This window comes from Anser brachyrhynchus (assembly GCF_964034855.1).
Source record: "Anser brachyrhynchus genome assembly, chromosome: 7".
In the NCBI taxonomy this organism is placed as follows: Eukaryota; Metazoa; Chordata; class Aves; order Anseriformes; family Anatidae; genus Anser; species Anser brachyrhynchus.
In genome coordinates, this window is record NC_137701.1 from 20,081,263 (window position 1) to 20,094,528 (window position 13,266).

Genomic DNA, 13,266 nt, shown 5'->3' on the forward strand with positions numbered 1-13,266 from the left:
GGAAATGATGACATTAGCCTGTTTTAATTTCAAGGCTTGTCCCATAGCACTGTTACAAAAAACTTTGTTGTGAATATCTCCACTAGTTTTTACCTAAAGCATTGATAATGCAAAAAATACCAAGCATTCAAATTAACTAAGAGGTGAACTTTATGAGACCTGCATACATACATACCAGTGAATCGAACTGATCACGTGGGCAAGCAAACAGCCGTCCATTAACACTGAGAGTTGTAAACACTGAAACATCATGAGGTTTGAGCACAACTTTTTCTGTAAACATGAAACAGAAGACTGTTTATTAAATCTATGTAGAATTTACAGGAGGACTGACCCCAATAGCTGCACAGATCAGCATTACGGGAACAAATTTTGCACAGTAAACCAATGTCCACGATACAAAATAGATGACAACAAGGTCCTCTTTGTTGAAGAGATGTGACAACAAGCTCAGCCCAAGCCAGTCTCCTACAGAACTGGCATACAGAACTGGAATCCCAGCCCCTCGAACCACACAGGCAGGTGAAGAAGCCTGCACTGCCATCTCTAGGAACTACCCACAAAAGTTTAGCCATAATTAGGGACTCACGTCATTCTTCTCTGAGCTTTAAGAATATGGAGAGCTGTTCTTACTAGAAATTTCCTTGAAAGACAACTGCATGGGAAAGTGATGAAATGCAACTGTAATTCAAATCTCATTACAACAGTTCTAAAAGAGTGTCACATCACAGGTAAAGTAAAGATAATGAAGTAATTTGCAAAAATCTCTATCACGGGGAGAAAGATTTGGCTATCAGAAAATCTGACAATACAAAAACGCTGCAACTGCAAAAAGTAGAGCTGCCTGGTGTCAGTTCTCAGGAAGTAAACGTTTTTGGCAAGCATCACTGCTTGCAAAAATGCCTTCCAGTAGAGCTTTCATTAACTGTGTGTGCCCCATACTCAACTAAAGCACTTCAGCAACACTAATTCTTCAGCAGAATCCACCTTGCAGTCACTCTCCCATTTCCACAGCCTATAGTGGGGGACTGACTCCTGACCCTTTGCCAACGCTGCCCTCAGTGGGCTTGGTACTAAGATGTTCAGTAGTGGTTTACACCGACAGAGCTGTCAGAATGGTAGTGACCGCTACAGGAATATTAGCACTTCATCATTTTCTGATGTCACTGATTCATACATCTAACTTGACATTATCCATGCTTACCTCATATTCCTGTTGTTAAAAAGCTTGAATGTCCTACAGTGAAGGGAACTTGGGGTAGCTCTGCTGTGTAACATGCAGATACACAAGCATCTCCATTTTCCCTGTATGCCATGTGAGCTCCAGTCTGTGCCTGAAGTGGGGAAAGGACTTGCCTCTAAGCTGGCTTGTACTAGCTGAACATGCGCATGGATATAAAAGCCATGACTGAATTCATCTTGCTTTTGAATTCCACCTGACCTGCTGCTTCACTGTGAGATATATACTTAATACTGAAATACTTAAGATGATGCAAACACAGTACCTCCTCCTGAACTCATCTTTACTATGATGAGGCCTTCTCCAGAACCCAGCTTATCTGCTACTGCGCTGATCACTTCCTTCACGGATGAACACACTGGTACACGGATTGTGGTATAAGTTTGGTCTATGCAGTACACTTTAAAAAGAACTGGAAAAAAAAAAAAAGATTGTGCTATGTATGCCACATGTAACAACCACAGAGATGTTACTGTACAAACTATTTTCTCTTCAGTAACCATTGTACACAAGTGAAAGAAATAAAGCAACAATAAATCATTATTACTGTTTTGATAACTCCCCCTTCCTCAGGTGTTCCACAATTTCTAGTATAGAAATCTTTGACTTCTCAGAGCTTTTAGTAAGCCATGAAGTACTAGTGTTTTAGTATTGTTATACTGTTTATGGATGACAATTTCATCTGGCACTTTGTCATGTCCCAGACATTATAGTATTTTAAATAAACAATTGTTTTCAAGAGTCAGGAAAACTGGCTGCAAACTCTCTTATTACAGGAAAGTACTTTTTATATTACAAAATAAATATTAAAATAAAGTTCTGGTTACAATCAGAACTTCAATCAAACTGTGTTGCACCCATTTTTTTTACATGCAAGTATGTAATTGCTGACTCAAGATTGTTTCAGACAGTGAAGAAAAATATCCTAACCTGAGTGCATAGTACGCATTAGCTCCCAGACTAATACATGAACTCAGGTCTCTGGCTGCCTAGAAATCAATATGATAGTACATTAGTGTGCAAAAAGAAAGGCAGCTCACAGTGGCATGAATTTAAGACAGAAGAAGTTAGCAAAATACCCCTTCGGCTCAGCTGTCAAGCCAAGCTAAGCAGCCCCTGGGGTTATAGCTGTCTGTGTTTTCAAGTTCAGTTTGCTGCCTGCCCTACGAGCAAGAAGGTGCAGCCATACGAAAGCAGCAGTTACTTCCTGCCCACACAAACAGGAGTAGTAGTACTTCCATAGCTGTATCAGCTATTTTGCTCTTTGTAGACCTAGAAGAAACGCTGATAGGAACAATGGCAGCTGCACGCATGGCAAGATTTCTGCTGTTCATATACAGATACTTCCTGCTTTTGAAATGGCTCTTTCTGTGGTTCGCTTTATGCCAACAGCATTCTCAGATAAAAAACTTTGCATTTTGTTCCCTTATTTTCACCATTGTACAGTAGCAAGAGCTATCCTTTAACATCAAACACCTTGAAGCAGAGGTTATTTTCTGTGATGAAGATGCACCAAAACAACCATTGAGAGACTGGACCAGGCAGTTGCAAAGAAATCTGCAGATTTATGAATTTTAAAGAACATATATGTTTATTTACAATGACTAGATCCCATCAGCAGAGTTCAGGATTTTGTTGACATGGCAGTGCTTTTTCCTGCATGAAGTAAAGGACAAAATGAAAATCCACTACAACTGAAAATGATAGTCTGACACACTGCTGTAAATTTTACCTTGATTTCTTCTCATGGTGTCAAACTATAGCAATAGGGCAAGACAGGAGATTCTGTTTTCTAGGCTGTGCGCCACAGGGCAGAGATCCAGGGCATGATTATCTGCTCCACTCATATCTCACAAAGGAGTATTTCTGGTGAAACAGCTGTAAATTACCTCAAACTATGCAGAAGAGAAGGAGGCTCACACATGACCTTCAGCAACAAATATATATTGCACTGCCATCATCTGCTCTGTGCTGGTGCAGCCTCACCTAAAGTACTGCGTGCAGTTTTAGGTGCCACAATATAAGAAACACTTAAAACTATTAGAGACTGTCCAAAGGAGGATTATGAAGATGGTGAAGGGCCTAGAGGTGAAGACGTATGAGGAGTGGCTAAAGTTACTTGGTTTGTTCAGCCTAGAGGAGACTGAGGGAAGCTTCCTCATGAGGGGAGCAGAAGGGCAGGTGCTGATCTTTCCCTCCCTGGTGACCAGCGATAGGACTCAAAGCAACAGCATGCAGCAGGGAAGCTGCATCAGGGGAGGTTCAGGCTGGGTATTAAGAAGAGGTTCTTCACTTAGAAGGTTGTTGGGCACTGGAACAGGCTCCCCAGGGAAGCAGTCATGGCATTGAGCCTGACGGAGTGCAAGAAGTGTTTTGACAATGCTCTCAGACATATGGTCTAGTTTTTGGGTGGTTCTGTGTGGAGCCAGGAGTTGGACTTGATTATCCTTGTGGGTCCCTTCCAACTTAAGATATTCTATGATTCTGTGATACCTGCACGGACACTGTCCGTACTGGTTCTTACCTGTTTTGTTCATCCCCTGTTTTAAAGGTTGTTACATCTTCCTCTGAGGAAGCACAGTGTTTGGAAAAAACACTGGGAAAAAAACAGGAGTACTTCAAAACGATGGAAAATGTTGGGTTAGCAAAAACAAAGCTTGCTTCAGGCTAGGCTTCAAAACTGTTGGTAGTTTTGTTTATTTTTAGACCATTTGTTTTCAGAGAACTAACTTTACTACAAATCTCAGTGGCTCAAGAAAACTTTGCAGAGAAAGAACTCACCTTCATCACTGCCCCTGATAGGCTGGCGTTTCTGTGCTCTGTCATCACTTGTGTTAAACAGCTGCAGAAGAACTTTGTGCTGAAAATTAATCATCAGGATTCACATTATAGCAAGAATAAACATTATGGGCAGAACTGAATTACAACCGATCGATGGCAGAAAGAAGGGTAGCAATGCAAAATTTCACACAATTCTAAAATCTATTTCTCAATGTGTCATTTTAATATCTCCAAAATTACTAAAGAGAAGATTGTTTACAGGTTTGATGTGCTAAAGCTTTTACTTCAGAAAATGGGCAAATACTTTCTTACCTTCTTTTGTGGTGCTTTAGGTTCTTCAGAACTATAAAAAGGTAAAACATAGAATATATCATTAGGTATTACCTGAAAGAGTTTGTTCACAAAACCACCTAAAGAACATAGACCACTTGTCAAACTACAATATCAACACATTTATCAAGGCTGGGAAAATACTAAGTCTGTGCAAGCATGAAACTAGCATCCAGTTTAGTTTCAATGGTGTATACACCATTTCTTATTCCTCCTGTCAATCCCTTTATGAGAGAGTTTGGTGTTTGCAAGAGCGATATGGAAAGAGAGGGTCACAGACATTCATCCAAACAAGCCTGCATGCAGACATTCAGTGACTGAGTGCCATTCACAAAACACAATTTTAATAGATATAAGCAATACATTTTCTTCATCTATTTACTGAGAAAAAGAAGAAAGGGCAAGAAGAAAAGAAGAAAAAATTGTGCTTACACTTGCTTTACAATTTTCTCTAGCTCTGGAAGTTGTTCCTTTAGGGCTGCAATCATTCTAGTATCATCTGATACAGATACATAAAATTCCTGTAAATGACACAGCATAGTCTTTAAATAACTATAAGGGTAAATGAGCAGTACTAAGGATAGAGGATTATGACATGACATCTGATAGTTTAATGATTATAAAGAATGCCAATCTGCATAGATGAAGACATGCTGGTCCCAACCCTCTATTACTGCTACTTGTTTATCTCCAGCTGATTTAAAGCATAAGTTACACATGCAGAAGGGAAGACTGATGAGAGGTGGAAGAGAGAAGTGTTTTCTTAAGCTTACTGCGCAACCACTGACTGCTTGTGCAAATACTGCTTTTTCAGATTATCAAAGAGAAAAACAAGAGAATTCACAATTAATCTGCCACAATAGTGTTTTTTTTTACCCACTGCTGTTGTAGTCAAGTAATTTTGTTTAAAACTAGTCTATTATCACTATTATTGCTATTGTTAACTATGAAATTAATTTATTTGCTTTTTCTTGAAAAACAACAACACAACAAAACCCAACAGACTTGACCATACTTGCTACTACAAATCCATCTCCTATCTCATCTGTAATTTCTCTGAATGTACAATCTGAATGAATTTCTCTGAATGTTCAATCACAGCTTGGAATTCCTCTCCTCCAGCACTATCCTGGATCTTTTCCACTCTGGCTTCTATCCCACATTCCATTTTTCTCTGAGGTGTCTAGTGATTTCTTCTTACGCAAAACTTAGAACCACTGTACCATACACATTCTCCATGATGTAGAGCACTTGAAATATTTTTCTACTTAAAATCTTTTCCACGGTTACTTGGCAGATATCTTTCAGTACAATGATGCAACAGTTCCTTCATACCTCCAAAAAGGCCAATGCTGCTTCATCTTCTTGCAGTAAATCTCCATATAAAGCAGCCCACTGGAGAACCAGTCGAATGACTCGCCTTTTGTTGTTGAGGGCATAATCCATTTTCTCTTGCTCTGTACCCTGGGAAGGCTGGGCATGATAGGTGCCATGGTGTCAAGGAAAATGCTCAGTGGTTGAAAGTATCAAAACATGTATGAATTCACAAACAACCGACTTCCAAAAAAACACTTTCAGGGCGTTCAAGCATAACTTCCCAATAAATACTTTTGATTTCTGTCTGTTGCTAGCATAAAGATTTGTGAACCTCTCACGTTCATATTAAAAAGTAAAAAGACAGTGAAGTTACTATAGAGTATAGGAGTAATCGCAATTCTACCACAGAGGCAGTTGCTGTAGAGGAGCAGAACAGAAATGACACTTGGAACAACAGAGAATAGGATATTCCTCTTTGTTCTTTGGAAACAGTGGCAGAAAAAGAAAAATGACTACTTGTGTTTATAAACAATTCCAGTCTTCTGTTTGTGAGGAAGGCTACTGGAATGAACCACCACTCTTACTGCTTTTATTTACAGAAGCTACTGTAAGCCAAGGTGAACCTCAGTCCCATTATGGTAGGAGAACCTGAAAGATTACAGTCTAAACTGGCTGCACAGACATGGGATGAAAATGGAATGAATAACAAATTCTATAGTAGCTTCATTTTATATATGAGGAAATCAAAAGATTCCTCTCTATCAAATATAGCATATTTGCGAGGCAATACTTAGTGACAGTTATTTTGTAATGAACTATGAGAAGAAGTGAGAAACATTTCATTAACCTTTTTCATGAAGAAGTATCAACGTTACAAAATATGCAGATAGAAAAAAAGTACAATTTATTCAAAGGAAAGAAACAAGAAACAAGAAAAAAGTACAGGTACAAATGAACTGCAAGCATGCCCTGTTTCTACAAGCACTTCTAAGTATACAGCATCTCAGTCGTCTAACTAAAGCTATAATTTTAAAAGCTCTGGTCACTTACAGATCTCTGCTGACATCTCTATTAAATCAGTGAAAAAGCAGACTGAAGAGCTGAACGTGGACTTTGGACTCTGTTCTCAGATAAGGCGAGGAAGGTACAAAAGATTCAGTTATAACTCAGTTATATTAGTTTACTGCACTTAGTCTTTCAGTATTGCTTTGTTTTTATAGACAAAGAGAACTACTACTACTACAAAGAGAACAGAAAAGGTGTTTATAACCTAGGGCTTTCTTCTGAACTCTGAATTACGTTCTGTAAGCAAAGGCATTAGCAAGTTTTTGTTTGTTTGTTTGGTCGTCTGTTTTTTTCTTTTGGTGTAGTTTTAAATATAATTCAATACTATTTTCCTCTCAATGTCTCTATTTCCAATCACTCTTACAGTAATCATGCTGACTTAGAATGAAAAAGTGCTGCTGAGGAAATCTGCTGCTCTTAGAAAGTCCATAATGGGCAATAAACTGAGTTAATTTCAGCTGTTAACTATGCAAAAATGAAGAAGAATCCACAGCAGAAATGGCATATGACAGTTTGTGTACCTCTTCACAGAGGTTAACAATGTATATTTAAACCATTTCCCAATAAACTGACGACTGAGTGTGAAGTAAGCACAGAATGAGTGCAACCACTTCAACCGTTCTTCCTGGGTACCAAAATTCTGATCCTGGATTACCATGAATAATAACATTCCCAAGTATATGGAAACAACTCATATTTTAATACTGGCAATCTTTCATGCACAGAGAAGTCCAGCATCCTTTCAAGCTGCACTTTCAGTTGCTCGAACAAAATATTTTAAAATATTAATTAGAAATCAAAATGATCTAAAATACATATTTTAAGCTTCTCATTTAGAATTATAAGATCTTTTTTCTTTTTTTCCTAACAAATATTAACTCACTTTATACAAATAAAATGTTATGGGAAAAAAGTATCTATTAACTCACGCTTTTCAAATGATCCTCCTGCCCAAAATCCTTGCACAGATCCGGCAGGCTAACAGGGTTACTGGGGCACTCACTTGACTGACAAACTTAGAAATCTGCATTTTAACTTCATTCAGAAAGGTTTCAAATGACTAGGGAACTAAACATGTCAGTACATTTATGGAAGTAAGTAAGTCAAAGGGTCGTATGAAATAAATAATATATTGTAAGCTCTGTGCTCCAATGTCTCAGGGAGCAAGTTTAATATTCCACTGACTCATTTTTCTCATGTCATTTTTACATTTCAAACACTGCAATTATTTCATGTATTTTTACTTTCTTATTAACTGACTCACCGCAGGCACTGGTAAATTTTCTGTATTTCTACTGCTCATTTATATTAATTGCTCTTTTATTAACATTATCACAGGGAAAGTCAATGAAGGGTTCTCCCATTTTTATGGGGCCTAGAGGATGCAGATTCACTGTGGATGGTAATCAGAAGTAAAATATCATGTGTTCTTGCAATAAGTGTCAGATAATTGTAAAATATTTATCAACACCAACACGGTTAGAGTTCAATATATATATATTTCTAATTCTGTCTAACATATGCTAGGAAATGGAATCAGTTCTGAAGTCTGCTCTTTGCAGCATGGGAACATTTACCTAGATTGGGAGCTGTGTGAAATCAGCACCCATTACTACAGTGGAATGCAAGCTATCTGGCTAGCATGATGGTAAGTAACGTTCACAAAACATTCATAAGGAAACAAGCTAAAGAACTATTGTCCACAGAGAGCTAAAGAAGAGTTTATAAATTGAAAGCATTTAGACAGTAGCCCTTTAAAGATGAAAACCTATACACATGCTCACGGACTTGCAATATCCCATGAGTACTATCCTAAAGGGCACTTTTGGACATGTTACTCTATATCAAGTTTTATTTGGGGATTTATCCTGCCTCCCTCTGACAAACTGTAGCTCTGAGAATTTGTCCATTTCTATCTTTGTGAAGTAGAGAGAGAAACAAGGGTCTTGGACTAACAGATAAGATGTGTGCCTGTTATGTGACCCAGAACAGGGGAGCATGTCCTTTGCTTTCCTATTAAAAAAATAAAAAAGTATGTGATTCTTTAATATTGCAGGGTTAATATGCTTTAATGATAAAATAGAGGTGTGTCAAGGGACAGCATGGCATAAGTAATGAGTCCTGAGCAACAAATAATGTTATTTAACCAAAATAGTGCACACGTCCATTCCTTTCAGCCTTAAAGAACATACAGATGACCAAACACTGCTGTAAAGGAAGAGAAAAAAACAAATAATTTATACCCTGTACTATGCTTGAAGGCACTACAGTGGTCTAGCTCTACTCATACCTGCATGCTGCCAGCTAAAATAGGATCCTAAGTGGGTGTAAGAAAACAGACTTTTATTGATTCAAAATTGGGAGCTGGAGCAAAAACAGTGTCTCTGACTGAATCACCTTTCTTATTTTTCTTTTACCATTTTAATTTCCTCACTGAGCATAACTAATCTGTCCTTAGTCTCACAGCACCGCCAAGCATTTTTGTACAGTGATTTTGCTCAAAAAAGATGAGCTTTGTTAGCAACCTTTCAACTCTAACAATAAATTTCAATGGTACAATCAACAGAGCACAGTTTGATTTTCCATATTCAGAATGGACCAAATAAACAGTAATTCAGTTCTAGGAAAAGCTGACACTAAAGCAGTGGGATACCAGTTCCTTCCAGCCCTCCTCCTCCTCTCTGAAAAGGAATTAGCGTGATGCCTGCCATGACCCACTTAAGTAGTATACTGGTCTTAGCCTCTCTGGAATAGGTTTTATAATCTATGCATACACATAAGCGACACTATCACTTATATCTTCAGAAAAGCTTTTTCTCTATAAACAATGAGGTACAATTTACTTATGCATCTGATTTTCCCAGTTATTGGATATCAGAGGTACACTATTATAACAAAGGACAGACAAGCCTGAGTCTCTAATGTACTGATTGAATAATATGATCTAGATAAATCTGAGAAAAAAAGAAAGTGCTGTCCTTTCTTTCCTCCTCTTAAAGCTGTCAGCAACAGCATTTCATAACAATTTTGATATCTAAAACTATGTGGTTTTGGAAAATGTGTTTGTTGCAGGTGTACGAACAATTTTCTGTAGACCAGTTTTGTGGGTCCAAAGGTTTTCAAAACAATTACTGTCCTTGCTAGGAGTAACACAAATAGATTCTTAAGCTTGCCAGACAAGGACACGATGCTCTATTTTGTGGTTTCAAGGTGTTAGCTTTCCCAGATGTCACTCGCCCTGCTGAGCTTCAAGAAAAGCACACTTTCACATCAATCTGATTCTAAAAAAATAAATAGGGAATTGAAGTTACACCTCTTGTCAGAAATCTATAAAACAGAAAACATCACATGTTTATTTAATGCTCCCAATCACTTGATTCCATCAAGTCACTACACACGAGGGAAACTTTTTGGTCCCCCACAGCTCCCAGAACTAAATGACCTGCCAGTAGTTGACTGATGGACATTTCACACACGCCTTCTACAAAACATGCAGACAGTATGAGAATCACCTCCAACTCTTGATGTTATCCGACTGTAAGTTTTTTTATTTTTTTCCCTCCTAGGTATTCAGATGCAATTCAAGTTTCTTGCAGTTTGTTAAAATTTCCTATAGACTATTATTATTATTGTTTGTAGGTGTATTATGACAGTTCCTAGGAACTACTTACTCATTGTTCTCCTAGTTCATGCACCCTTCTTCTTGAAGCAGTTTTCAACTTGTAATCTATAACATGGACCATTGAAATCACCAAAACATAGTGATCTTAGCTAAAATCTAGATGCTATGGTTCAGCAAAAATCAAAAAAAGACAGAAAAGACACAGGAGGGGTAGTCCAAATTTTTATGTAATTTCACTTATAAAATTATAGAATGGTTTGGGTTGGAAGGGACCTTAAAGATCATCTGGTTCCAATCCCTCTGCCATGGGCAGGAGACCTTCCACTAGACCAGGTTGCTCAAAGCCCTGTCCAACCTGGCCTTGAACACCTATCTGGTGAAGGGACAGTAGGTTTCTTTTCCCAGGAAAGATACTATTATCATGCTCCAGGACTGCATCTCACAAGGGGTTTGCACTATCCATTTCATAGTTGTTGAGCTAGGGACTGGCTGTTAGTCGGACATTGAGAACCCACCCACAAGGCACAGCCTCCATGAAATAAGATTTAATTCTTCAGAGAGAAAAGCTTCCATCCTATCACTGTTAGGGAAAGTCATAAAAGGGACACAACTTTTTCATTACAGAAGGATATTGTGCCATCAAGGCTGGGCAGAGCTGACTATTTGGCATAAAAACACAGTGCATCATAATAAAATCATTTAAAGCAGAATCTGTGAAAAGAGAAGAAAGAAAACAAGAAATTAAGCCACAGCAAACATTTTGGGGACCACAAGGATGAGGCTTCTTTCAGCTAAAAGATCTTATTAGCCCTCTGCAGATAATAAAGGAGTCTTTTTGCACTTTGTTTGTATGTATTAAGTATGAAAATGTGAATGAACAAATATGAGCTGAAATATTAACCTTTTATTCTTGTCTACATAGATTTTATTGCACTTATGTTAAGAAACAGCCTGTGCTGGAAAATTTGGCACAGCTAACAAAATAACAAAAAAAACCAACACTTCTGTACAAAAGTGAAATATTTGGGTATATTTCTTCTCTACAAATGTAGAGATCTTAGCATAAGAAGTATCAGGCCTGCCACGCCTGAGTACCTAAGAATTGCTGCTGCAGCTTTAGGGAACTGCAATATTAAGCAGCACATTTAGTATGTACTATGTAGGAGAAGGCAAACAATTTAATTCTTTGCTGATTTCCTAACAATGAGCAGAAGACCTAATAAATTTAAATTAATGGTCAGATTTCTGTTTTTATTTTGATTTAAAAGTATCACTGCTGCTACATTAAAATGTATATGGACAAAATGATTGGTAGTACTTGTATTTTATCTGACAACAGGGAAAGCTCTTTTTACACTTAATGTGATGTGTATTAGTGCTAGTGTAAATCCCAGGTTTGCCTTATCTTTGTACTTGTGACAACAAGAAGGATTTATAAAGCCTGGCTGCAGAGGCCAGTATAAACTTTATTTTACTTTTAAACTATGCAAGTCTTACATGGAACCACTGAGAAACAATAAACACTATACTCTGGGGTATCGATATTACAGTGCAACTTTTGAGAAAAGAGAAACATAAAAACGCTGTAAGTAAGTGATGTGAGAGAAAATATGGTGATATAACAGTTAACCTAATATTACATCACTGCTTCACTGTAATTCACGTTTGAGAATATCTCTAAGTTGACAAAGCACCAACATAATGGTGGGACTTTTTATTTAGATAATATATGATCAGGGGCTAAGTTTGAAAGGATTTCAAAAACAATTCAATTTAGAAACATATATAATACATTCATAATATGAATAGTGAACTTGCCATTATATACTTGCAGGTTTAAAGAACAACATTCTGCTTGTAATCCTAACAATTAGGCACCTATGAAAAGGTTGATTTTTATTCTTAAAGTGATTAATACACACAGTGTAAAAGGATTTCTGTAATCTTTCAATTCTTTCACCATTTATGGCCTACTATCCAATACTCTGAGGTCAGTAACAAATTAGTTGTGGATCATTTAGGAACACCTTAGAATATATACTTGTTAGACATCTGTAATGTCAAAAAACTTGCTAAAGCAATATCCTGTAGCTTAACGTACAAGTCTCTGCATCACTTTATCATAAGTAGGAGGATTTTTTTTGTGCCTAAATCTCTTTTTTTCTAAATTAGAGTACTTAGTGACAGTAAAACAGTAAATATCTATATCCTTAGATGTAAATTGGTTGTTCTCCTTACACAAATGAAAAGCAGTCTATTAAGTGCAGCTGCAGCAACCCGCATTCTTGGGACTTAGCCCAGAGTGCACGTACTCTTTTGATTAAGAAGTCTTCTTTCCCTGCACATGGGAAAGTTGTCACAAATTAGTAATCTAAATGCAATGTGATATGGATATGAACATTTGGGAAAACATATCCTAGCATAACGCAATGGCTAGAGGAATCAAGCTAGTTCACAGTATTAAGTGACAACCAAAACAGTAAGTATGAGTACCATTATCATCTGGCGGTTAATGCATGCTCTTTTCTGGCATTATGGTTGTGCCTATTTAAAGTTCTGACTAGTGGTCTGGCACCTTTTGAGATTCTGCTGTTCTACTCTGAACCAGAAGTATGAATACAACAGAGCAAGCGAGGAGGACTGGATTGTTGTCTCTAGTCCTAGATTTTGTATGTTTTCTTAAGGATGGATGGCTCTACTTCTGGGAAAAACTACCACCAGATGTTTTTCAAAACAACATGTTGCAGTGTATCCACAGCTTGCTGTATATGCAGTAATAGTAACGACACAGCTTTTGTCATGTACCTGTTGCTTCATTTAAAGTTGCTTCAAGGCGCATAGTTTCTAGAAAGTGCTCTAAAATTTTTTCTGGGGTTCCTGACATCACAATATACCTGAGGGAGGGAAAGGA

The 13,266-nt window shown here is 37.6% G+C and overlaps 1 protein-coding gene across 24 annotated transcripts in view; it reads right to left on the reverse strand.

The window, feature by feature from the left end:
- The window catches only part of RAPGEF4 (Rap guanine nucleotide exchange factor 4), a 153,945-nt gene that overhangs the window by 22,984 nt on the left and 117,695 nt on the right, over positions 1-13,266 (reverse strand). For 21 of the 24 annotated variants that reach the window (XM_080600893.1, XM_080600892.1, XM_080600875.1 and 18 more), the window contains 8 exons: positions 13,161-13,249; positions 10,988-11,066; positions 5,687-5,837; positions 4,784-4,872; positions 4,334-4,364; positions 4,022-4,100; positions 1,506-1,652; positions 176-273 (listed from right to left, as the gene is read on the reverse strand). In XM_080600893.1, the coding sequence (XP_080457019.1) occupies positions 176-273; positions 1,506-1,652; positions 4,022-4,100; positions 4,334-4,364; positions 4,784-4,872; positions 5,687-5,837; positions 10,988-11,066; positions 13,161-13,249 (763 nt within the window). Of the gene's footprint in view, positions 1-175; positions 274-1,505; positions 1,653-4,021; positions 4,101-4,333; positions 4,365-4,783; positions 4,873-5,686; positions 5,838-10,977; positions 11,067-13,160; positions 13,250-13,266 lie in introns of all 24 variants that reach the window. The other 3 variants (XM_080600894.1, XM_080600886.1, XM_080600879.1) reach the window with 1 other exon arrangement.